The sequence below is a fragment of the Limanda limanda genome, chromosome 2, assembly GCF_963576545.1.
Source record: "Limanda limanda chromosome 2, fLimLim1.1, whole genome shotgun sequence".
NCBI classification, from domain to species: domain Eukaryota; kingdom Metazoa; phylum Chordata; class Actinopteri; order Pleuronectiformes; family Pleuronectidae; genus Limanda; species Limanda limanda.
In genome coordinates this window covers 4,011,917-4,023,641 of record NC_083637.1, presented here as the reverse complement: position 1 = coordinate 4,023,641, position 11,725 = coordinate 4,011,917, and the positions used below count along the sequence as shown (strand labels likewise).

At 42.0% G+C, this 11,725-nt stretch overlaps 1 protein-coding gene across 1 annotated transcript; it reads left to right on the top strand.

Moving 5' to 3' along the window:
* The first annotated feature begins 392 nt into the window (after positions 1-392).
* ift27 (intraflagellar transport 27 homolog (Chlamydomonas)) lies at positions 393-8,937 on the top strand. Its single transcript, XM_061094118.1, has 7 exons — positions 393-539; positions 1,200-1,279; positions 6,793-6,852; positions 7,155-7,214; positions 7,724-7,841; positions 8,377-8,486; positions 8,631-8,937. Exons 1-7 carry the CDS (start codon positions 506-508, stop codon positions 8,733-8,735), a joined length of 567 nt encoding a protein of 188 aa, XP_060950101.1. The 5' UTR covers positions 393-505; the 3' UTR covers positions 8,736-8,937.
* The last annotated feature ends 2,788 nt before the right edge of the window (positions 8,938-11,725 follow it).

The following is an 11,725-nucleotide window of genomic DNA, read 5'->3' as shown; positions in this document are numbered from 1 at the left end:
TGTGTTGTTCAGGCAAGACATTACGACCTCTAGTGGTATAACTTGGTTTTACATTTGACATATCAGGTGTTTCTCGCTATACATCAGCTTTTCAGGCATTTCCTACAATAAGGAATGTGAACTTTATCAACATGTTCGATTAATAATCTTCACCAAAGTCTAAAATATTATATTTTTTCCAGTTTAAAGCTGTTTTTCAACTTCTAATACGCAGGCACAAGGATGGAATTTACCTGAACAGTCAAACTCAGAGGAAAAATCCTCCATAGACTCTCTCCCTACGTCACCTCAACCAGCCAATAACAGCGCAGCTACGCGCCTACGTCCTCCGCGGTTAGGCCAATGAGAGACCGTCTGAGGCAGGTTGCTAGGCGACGCGTTGTGTGGATGTTGCTGAGGCGGAAGTGGATTTCCAGCAGCTGAACGTGTGAATTACTTTGTGTATTTAACGTTTTTAATGAAACCAGCGCTTTAGATTTTATTGTCTGGACGTTTTTGCAGCGTCATGGTGAAGCTGAGGGCAAGATGTCTGCTCGTCGGTGAGTTTTTATAAACTAACTTCATCGCTCCGCTCACACAAGCTAAAGCTAACAGGAGCTAAAGCTAACACGTCCGATGCTAACACCAGAGATGCATCAACAAACACACAACTGTTGTTTCACACTTTGCCAAACAGTCAAAGTGTATCTACACATCGTGAGGATTTAACGGTTTAAGCAAGTTCACAAATACAAGGAGTGTTACTTTGCTCTCAGTTTGCAGTAGACACACAACCAGGGACAAGGACAACAACAACAACAACAACATCTCAACAATTAAGTTAAAGAATAACACAAAAAATACTTAAATTATCGGAACTGCACTGTTCAATAGCATGTGCAAAGAAAGCAGGTTAATATACAGTTTATTGGAACAACACCATGAGAGTATTAACATGAGTCACCTGGTGCTGCACACAAGTTGTGTAAAGACACAACAATGCAGTGCAATGAACATGCACATTGTGTGTTATACGTTTCTATACATGTACATATTACAGCAGGCAGGGTTTGTATTAACAATAATTTGCAGCGAGCAGGATGTGTATTTATAGGGATTATGACATTTTTTAAACACACTTTCTCTATCACTGTGTGTGTGTGTGTGTGTGTGTGTGTGTGTGTGTGTGTGTGTGTGTGTGTGTGTGTGTGTGTGTGTAGGAGATGCTGCCGTGGGGAAAAGTGCCCTCTCCCATGTGTTCCACAGTGATGGTACCCTCTTCCAGAAGAACTACAGCATGGTGAGAGTATAAACGCACAAGTGTAATGCGATGACACACAATCCCAAATACACTGTGTGTGTGTGTGTGTGTGTGCGTGTGTGTGTGTGTGTGTGTGAAGAGAAAAGCCCGAGCACCACTCCTCCTCATAATGATAAGGACGTACAGTTTATATCCACACCACACAAGTATCCAGCTCTGAGCTGAGACCTCAGCAGAAAGTTGATCAGCAAAATCTGCTGCTTTACTTTGCACAATTCCCCCCCCCCCACTCAGTATTCAACATTACATTTACAGGAGCCCCCCGGGGAGATCTTCACAGCATCCATATATCTTTACTGATACAGACTCGGTGCGGTTAAGCAGCTATAGAGCAGTCGGGGGAGCAAGGATGTAGAGTCACATACTTTAAAATCCAATCAATAATTGCAGAATCAGGCAATTATTGAAACATCAGATTTAATTTAAGGTCATTTGCCGGAGGTCAAGACTTTTAGTTCATCTCAGACATGATCGTGGATCAATGCTGATCTCTTAAAACCCCCGATCGTACCGGGGGGGGGGGGGGGTGGTTTCTTTTAATGGAACTTCCTTTCATGGCTCTTCAAGGACCTGCGGAGGTCTTTTTAAATCTACCGCAGGAATCACCGAAGTGCAGAACAGCACAGTGCTCCAATTAATGCTGATGCAGAGAAGAGGCTAATCTGCATTATTTATGCTAATCTGCAGGAGGGAGGGAAGCGTGTCATTAACCTGACTCTGTGATATATGGGGTCACGGCTGTTCCCTGAATCCCCCTCCGTCAATGTTCCAAGGGCTGCTGACTCTATCCCTGCACATGCACATGCAAGTAAAAAATCATTTACATGTGACAATCAATACATGCACTTAAGAGGCTTGTGCACATTTATTGTGTTACATTTACTGAGTTTACTATTAAGCCTTGCAGCTGGTTAGGGTACAGCACAGGTTAGTGACCACAATACTGGACAAGAGCCAAGTGTGTGTCTGTATGTATGTGTGTGTGTGTGTGTGTTTGTTCAGCTCTTGCTGTGTCAGCGGTATTGGGGGTTCGGAGGTGACAGGAATGTCGATAATTAATACAGCAGGATTCTGGAACGTCACCAGAACAGGTACTTAACAAGCGGCACAACAACAGTGTTCGGTTTCTCCGTGCGTCCCAAACCTCGAGTCCCTTGTGATGCCGTGCATGTCTCATCATGTCGGACCAGCAGAGTATTAACGTAAAGTAGAAAGCTTCTTCAATCGTGCTGCATTTCTTTAATCTGCACAGGCTTAGTGTGTGTGCTTAGTGTGAACACATCACTACACAACATGACGGTAAAAAGGTAAAAACACATGCGAATAAAAGCAGTAGGAAAGGACAAATGGAAGTCGCACACAGATGAACATGTTCACCTGTAGATCAACAACCCGCTTTCCTGCAGACACTCTGCTTTATTAACTGGATGCACTGAGAGAAAGCCCATGGGAAATTGCCGGTCACACTCTTTGCTGTTGCTATGCAACCGTTAACACACCCATACGAAGGCGGTGACTTGCTTTATATTTGTTGAAATATTTGTGTGTGTGTGTGTAAGAGCAGCTTCACCTTCAAATACTTTCAAGCTGGTTATCGTTCATTTTCTGATTCCAGGAGCTTCTGTGTGTACTCGTTATTATTTAGATAATTTTCCATAGTGATAGTAGCTATAACAGAAAGATAGGACGTTTCCCACATCCTTTCTTTTATACTTATCATCTGGGGATGAATCCTCGTCTGGACACTATATTAGGTTTCATTTCAGAATCAGAATCAGAAGTATTATATTGCCAAGTCAGTTACACATACAAGGAATTTGCTCTGGTTATTGGTGCAAACAATGAACATAGAAACATAAAAACGCAATAAATACAACATACATTGGAGAGCAATAAAAAATAGGAAACCAGTATATATTTACTCACTGTTTACTTCTTATTTACTCACTTTTTACCAATATTTATACAAAGTAACATTTATTTTGACATAAACATTTCTGAATAAAAACATATAAAAGATAAAAGATATAAAAAGTGAAGAAAAAAGTGAAATGCTAAATGCAAAACAGTGAGCAGTGTCAGATTGCAATATGCAATGTAATGCAGTATAATATAATATGATATGATGTGATACAATGTGTTAATTTAACACATCCTAGAGGTGTGGTGGTGGAATAAAAGTGCCACTGTTAGGCTAGAATGTTAATTTTCTTCCCAATTGATAAGCAAAGTGCATTCATGCTCCACAAGCAATACACTCTTTTGATTTGGAGCCTTTCAGGACACATTAGGACAAGATTCTTATCCTAAGAAGAGCTTAATAGTCTGTATGTGTATTCCTACGTTACTCTGAACACACTGTGCTCTCCTGAATCCAAAGTGCATTGTAAGTAGCAGTTTAAATCTGTATTAAATATGTCAGGTTGAATTTTCTATGTGTGTACCCTGTTATTATTTAGATCATTTTCTATAGTGGGAGTAGGGTTGCAAAGGGGCGGAAAGTTTCTGGTAAATTTCCGGAAACTTTCCGGAAACTTTCCATGGGAAGTTAAGCCCTGGAATTTTGGGAATTTTGAGAGAAAAAAAACTACGCAAATTAGACGCTGAGCAATAAAAACATCATTCAAAACTCTATTTTAAAGATGTATGGAATGCAGCACACGCAGCACGTTGAATTTATATGTATGTATATCTCATGTGTGGGGACATTTCACCCCATCCAATGTAGAAAGGCTGTGTACATTTGAAATACTGTGCAAAGACCAATGTTAAGAATGACACAAAGATGCAGAAGCGATGACAAAACAAAATGTTTATATTTATGTCTGTATATGACAAGGTAAACACAGTTAGTATAATTACCCACAACATTTCCAGTTTATTCCCTTATATTCCCGTATATTCCCGTATATTCCCGTATATTCCCGTTAATTCCCGTTAATTCCCATGGAAAGTTTCCAACTTTGAATATTCCCGGAATTTTGCAACCCTAAGTGGGAGTGATAGTAGCTGTAACAGAAAGACAGGAAGTTTCCCACATCATTTCTTCTATACTCACCTTCTCCTTTTACAGTCTATGGGATGAATCCTCTTGTATTAGGCTTCATTTGGTGCCACCGTCAGGCTAGAATGATAATTTTATCATTTGATTTGGAGCCCACTTCCCTTCAGGACACATTAGGACAAGATTCTTATCCTGAGAAGATCTAAATCGTCTGTATGTGTATTCCTACGTTACCCTGAACCCACTGTGCTCTCCTGAATCCAAGGTGCATTGTAAGTAGCAGTTTAAAGCTGTATTAAATATGTCAGGTTGAATTTTCTCTGCGGACGGAAACAGCAAACAAGCGAGTCCTTGCGACTGGGGGGGAAAAGAAACTTGTGCTGTGAAGAGTCGCTCCCGTTGCAGACGCCCGAGTCGTTCCCGATGTTCTTCAACTTTTGATTCTGAAGGGTAGCGGAGGCTGTCGGCCATGCTGATCACGTCCTCCTTTGAAAATGTCAGACGGGCCGTTAGCAATATTCCGAGCTTATTTGCGGCTAATAGGCGCTCATTGACATTCCAGCGAGCGGCTTCCCATGCATCACATCGGCTCATTAGACCACCACCGCATCCGTGTGTTTGTGTGTATGCCACTGGATTCTGGCTATGAACCGTTTCTGTGTAGGAATCAGGTGTATGTTGAAGTGTGTGTGTGTGTGTGATGGTATATCACAGAGGCAGTGGGTGTGAAAAGTGTGTTATCGAGGTTTGACACGTTCACTGAAGTGTGAGCTCTGGAGATCGGATCAATTTAGAGTTTGTTGCTGATGTGAAGAATCCTCAACTTGCTTCCTCAAGGTCACCACTGATCTCACGCTCCTGGATCCACAGCGGCTCAAGGCAGCAGCTCGCAGACGTCCCGGACACTTAGGACGTCTTCAGATCTCGTACCTTTTTGAAAGAAGGTGCAACTTGACGAGACCAGATTGATCACATCCTCCTCACGCTCTCCTCTGTTTGCCCTTTATTCATTTAAAAAAAAAAACGACTTGCTGTATGACTGCAACCTCGGCAGATTTTTCTTTACATCAAGACAATCTGCCATTGGGGCTGAGACATACAGGTTTACAGACAGGAGAACAATAAATGTGGTCATTTTAGTTTTACTCAAACAACTGAGTTTTGTATTTGCTGTCAACCGGGGCAGATATTTTTACAGTGCGCACCAGATAAACCCGGAACATGATGTTGTTTTTACCCCATGTGTGTGTGTGACCTTGGATCAGTCAAAGGTCAAGGTTAATAAAAAGTAATAGTACAAATTCACATTTCCAAGATATATTAGTTATCAACTGAGGGCAATCTAAAGCTTGTATTGATCAAAAAAACAATTGACTCATGAAGAAGTCTCAAAGAATTAAGAGAATGACGTCATGTGTAGTTAAAAAGTAAATTATTCTATATAACATAGATCATATATAAAGATGGAAGACCTCACTTCCTCCCACTCTCCAGAAAGGAGTCTGAGTCTGAGCAGTAGCAGTGAAATGATGGAGCTTCAGTAGGTCCCAGTAATATACGTGTTCGACCAGTCACATGGGACTCGGGGGGGCTTGTGTCATTGTTAGGCTTCTGAGAAAAGAGCTGATGGTCCCGAAAGGATCGTCTCGTCTTTATTGGGACATTAAAAATAATAAGATCCAGAGTAATGGAGACACAGGAGAGAAGGTTCGGCCAAAGCTGCTGATTGGCAATGTTTGACATGAATTATAAATCACAGCTGAGAGGTTATTGTACTGTGTGACAAGTTCCTCTCCTCCTCTCCTCCTCCTCCTCCTTTCTTCCTCTCCTGTCCTCATCTCCTCTCCTCCTCTCCTCCTCCTCTCATCCTCTCCTTCTCTCCTCATCTCCTCTTGTCCTGTCCACGTCTCATCCTCTCATCCTCTTATCCTCTCCTCCTCTCATCCTCTCCTCTCTCCTCCTCTTGTCCTCTCCTCCTCTAGTCCTCTCCTCCTCCTCTCCTCCTCTCCTCTCATCTCCTCCTGTCCACCTCTCATCCTCTCCTCCTCTCCTCCTCTCCTCCTCCTCTCCTCTCCTCATCTCCTCTCGTCCTCTAGTCCTCTCCTCCTCTCCTCCTGTCCACCTCTCATCCTCTTCCTCTCAACCTGTCCTCTCCTCCTCTCCTCTCCTCCTCTCCTCTCCTCCTGTCCACCTTTCATCCTCTCCTCCTCTCGTCCTGTCCTGTCCTCTCCTCTCCTCTCATCTCCTCCTCCTCTCCTCCAGTAAAATAAATTTAAAATGACCACGTAAGAAAATGAAGATAAAAAAAACACGAGATCCTTAATAAGCTTAATAAGATAATATTCAGCAGAAGAAGTCATGAAAACAAGAATGACAGAAGTTTTATATTAGAACCACATTTAAAAAAGACGTCACCTAAAGCTTCGTTAAGGTTTTTTAACTTTACATGACAGAAGGAACTCATGTTTTCCTGGTTGTTGTTCTGCAGACGACCGGAGTGGAGCTGCTGTTGAAGTGTGTGAACATCCCAGAGAGCAGCGACAGTGTGGTGAGTGTCTCTTCTTCTTCCAGTCTCAACCACACTGCCTCTCACTTTACCAGCTGCCATGTTGAGAACTCACCTGTCTTCCACCATTCAAGCTTCTTTATTATTTCACAATTCTACTAAATCATCGAAGGTGGGTGTTAGAAATTGAGTCTGATCACTCAACATAATATTGTCAGCTTCTCATCTGTAGTCCATAATAGAGCAGCATTGTGGGAGGAACATTACTCTCCTTGCCTCAAGAAACTGGGAAGTTTAAAACCATGTAATTTGACTAAATCTCCATGTGACCCCCCCCCCCCCAGGAGCTCTACATCACCGACTCTGCAGGGAAGGAGACGTTAGTCGAAGCCTGCGAGAAAATGGTGAGAGTTTCTCCATTTGCATGAAATTAGAGAATTTCCACCGTCCATTTGTTAAAGTACAAACACAGGGGAGCTACTGAAGTCACAGAGGAAGAAAAATGTAACAGGATGTGAGGAAGAAATCAGTTTCTGGATATGAATGTCCAGAAAATTGGTTTTGTGTTTCTCATGCGCGTGAAGAACACAGCAGGAACCTTTCCTTAACATTCAGGCAACGGCTGGAGTATCAGTAGAGTAAAGCAGGAAACAGAACATCACATATTCATTTCACTGCAGAATGCAAAGTGTCTTTTTTACACTACATCAGCAGTTATCGTCAAAAGCTCTAGAATCTTGTTATTTTTCCAAGTTGACATTTTTTCGGATGGCGAGTTCTGGAAAATGTCTGGGCAGCTGACTCGGACATTCACGTTCTCACATACAACTCCTCTGGAACTTCTCAGGAAAATGTAACTTTATAATTCCTCCTCCTACCCCCTCCTTATTCCCTAATGTGGACCCCTTCCCAGTGGGGTGAGCCCTCTCTTCTGTGCCTGGTTTTCGATCTGACCAGCGAGCAGTCGTTTGCCAACTGCAGCCGCTGGATGGAGAGGGTCCGTGGCCACGTGCAGGGTCTCCAGGTTCCAGGTAAAGTTAAAGATCACATTCAATAATCAAGATATTTTGTCCTGTCCTGTCCTTTTTGTTTCATCTGTTTTGTTGATGCAGGGCATTGCTTGTTTACTTGCTATTCTTTTTTGTCATTAGTCTTTTTTTGTCAGGGATTACTTTTTCACCTTCTGTAAAAAACAAAGGAAACATAACTGTCCATTGTTAATTTCTCTGTTATGTGATTGGTTTCCCAATAAACATATTTGAAACAATAATCAAGATATTAATTAGGGAACAAGTTTTCCTGGCAGATTTTAAGATAAAGGCCCAACAAAGCCTCATACTGAATTTATTTTATTTAGCTGTTCACAGATTGTTTTAACCTCCTTAGACTAAGAAACAGGGCAGTAGCTATTTTTACACATTGTCCATGTAAATTACTTGCTTTAGAGTAATAAGAGAATACTAATTATATAATAATAATAATAATAATAATAATAATAATATAAGAATAATAATTATTTTTGCTTGAGTATGTTTATTGATGTAAACTTGTATTTGTGTGTATCAGGCGTCCTGGTGGGCAACAAGTCGGACCTGTCCGCTCGAAGAGAGGTGCAGACAGCCGAGGCCCAGGAGTGGGCCCAGAGCCAGGGGTTGGATTACCACGAGACCTCAGCCGTGAGTGTAGTTCAACGTAGATGTCACAGTGTATTGTGTCTTCATTTGACTCCGTGGGGACATGGCGGACATCCTCTGTGTCCTTTTGTGTTAACGAGTGCTGAACAAGCATGAATCACTGTGGCCCATGTTTGTGTTTCACAGAGGGAGATGGAGAATTGTGACGCTCCGCTCCTCAGCTTAGCCCGAACCTTCCAGTCTCTCTATCAGGAACGTCGGGAGAACATCCAGAACCTGAGTCCAGGCTAGACCCGCCCCCCTCACTCGCACACACACACACACACACACACACCTTGACTTTTTCGACCAATCAGAAAGAAGGCACAACGTTTCAAGTCATCGGACTTCATCAGCTTTGTGGATAATAAATGTGAGGAAGCAATTCAAAGAAACCTCCCGTGTTGTTTTTGTACCAGCTGTGCTCGAGGCGTGGAGGAGAAGGGTTTGGATTTGTCTGATGAATTAAGTTTGTTTATTGTCAATTATTTCCTTCTCCTTCTCTTTCCTCCCTTTTTAATGTTTTCTTTTTTAACTCAATGTCACTTTGATCCTGGCCTCATCTGCTTCTTTCCTCTCCTCTTTTTCTTTCCCCTAGATTTGCAGCTTTTTTAAAACTCGTCCTTCTCGCTTGCTTTTCCTTCCCGTTCGAGTTCTCTCTCTCTCTCTCTCTCTCTCTCTCTCTCTCTCTCTCTCTCTCTCTCTCTCTCTCTCTCTCTCTCTCTCTCTCTCTCTCTCTCTCTCTCTCTCTCTCTCTCTCTCTCTCTTTCTCTCTTGCTGTGCTCTCTCTCCAGCTGCGGCCCCTCACGTCACTTTCAGTCGAGCGACGCTAACAACCAGTAATCACCTTTTTTTTACGTCTGCGCCCTCCCATTCAAACCAGGTCAATGCCGTGTCCTTGTTCTCTCGCCGCTTCTCGCTCCACCTGCCACCGTTCAAATGAGGGTGAGCTAGTTCAACTCAGACACAATGGGTTTCATCTGGGTGTGCGCGGCCACATTGAAAGTGCTCGTGCTCGTTCTGACAAGGACACAGTCTCTTACCTGTTTGGGAAAAACATGGAGTCAGTCAATCAGGTGGTTTTTGTTTCTTTCTGTTTTCTGTGTCAGCTGAGAAATGTCAGATTTATTAACGTATGAGAATTGAAGAAATAACGAGTTCAACGTCACAAACGCACTGGAAACTGAAAAGCTCTCTCTCATCTCTGTCTTGCACGATAAGAGGAAAATAAAACCATAAAACACTCACGGCTGTTATCAATATCTGGACGTTCATGGTGTAGTGTCAGCGTCTCGACCATAGATATATATAAAGGCTAGATGTCTCGTTCGACGGAGCTGGACGTCCACACATGGCGGCCATCTTGCTAGGGGGCATCTCGCTCACCCGTAACATTGTGTTGGTAGTGGTAAATAACCATAACTTTTTTTTAGAAAATAACATAATTATTCATAAGTATGCAGTGTCATATCTACATCTCTGACGTTTTTAACCAGTGGTGTATAAAGTACTTGAAAGCCATACTTGAGTAAAAGTACAGATATCTTACCTGAAAGTGACTTCGGTAAAAGTAAAAGTCATCCGTCAGAAACTGACTTGAGTAAAAGTCTTAAAGTAGCTCATATTAAAAGTACTTAAGTATCAAAAGTATCTGGTGTTGAAATATACTTAAGTATCAAAAGTAAAAGTACAAGTACCAAAATAAAAAATGCAAAGTGCTTTTTATAGTAGGCCTATACAGACACAAAACAACCCAAAATGTTTCTCCTCAAGGTTTATCTCAACTGACTGAAAAATTATAACAACAATATGAATATAATGTATATAATGTATAATTTTACAACTTGTGAACCCTAGATGAGAGAGAGAGAGAGAAAGAGAAAGAGAAAGAGAGAGAGATAGAGAGCTGCGCCAACCTCCGCTGCTCAAGTAACGAGCCAGTTTTGAGAATGTAAGAAGTAGAAAGTACAGATATTTTTGTTCAAATGTAACGAGTAAAAGTAAAAAGTCGTCAGGAAAAGAAATACTCAAGTAAAGTACAGATATGTGAAAAATCTACTTAAGTACAGTAACAAAGTATTTCTACTTCGTTACTTCCCACCACTGTTTATAACAAACCAAACCGTTTAAAAATGGGTTGAAAATTGAGCAAGTTATGGTTATTTACCACTACCAACACAATGTTAATTGTGGGCGAGTTGCCCCGTAGCAAGATGGCCGCCATGTGTGGACGTTCGTCTCCGTTGGCCGGCAACGCAGACGAGACATCTAGTCTTTATATATGATATCTATGGTCTCGACTGCCAAAATAAAGGATAAATTAAAATGTCATGTTTCCATCACTGCAGATCGGAGCCAATAACAAACATGTCGACTGCAGACTCATTTCACCCAGGAGGGATTTCCGACTGTATCCATTCTCATTGCAGACAAAACCGATATGTTAGTGTGTTCTATGACCAGTGGGAAAGAGGATATTCAGAGAGGCCTAGGCCGATCCAGGATTCAAACCGGAAACCCTCCTTTGATAAAACACGAAGAAACTTAGCGTGCAACTTTTTCTCTGAAGTAGGAAAAGTGATTTGTAATGCAGAATCTGTATTTAACAACTTGTAATTGTTACTGCAGCACATTGTTTTGTCCTCCTTGAGTGGGTGATCATAATTATAGCAATTAGGATCTCTGTTGTTCTCGTTCTCTCCGTCCTTATTGTTTTTGTCTCTGTAATGTGTGTGTGTGTGTGTGTGTGTGTGTGTGTGTCTGCGGGGTTTTCCAGGCGTACGGAAACAGAATCCAACTAACAGCAGTATTGTCTGTCACATTAGCGTGCTTTGTTTAGCAGCATGTCGTTGTTACATCTGTTCCCTTTATTTCCGCCTGACAATGTGCATATAAATGTGTATAATAGCTGCACCGTTTGGAACGACAGTGGTTTGAGTGGATCGTGTAGACACACACACACTCACACATAGAGGTGGAACACAAGCTCTTATCCCGTCTCTGTAAATTGCCTCTGAGCTCAATCCCACAGTCTGTGTTCTGTTCATGTGAAATGGAGCATCGAGCTTTGGGAATAGCACTTAATAACACCACAGGATGGAGTGTGGGCTGCAGCTTATTGCTTTGGGAGAGACTTCTTAATTTCCACAGATATTGAAACGGTCGGTCCGATATCACAGAAATGTCAAGACGTGTTTCTCTCTCCAGCATGCTCAGTCATCAGCGCTATAAAAAAAATTGAA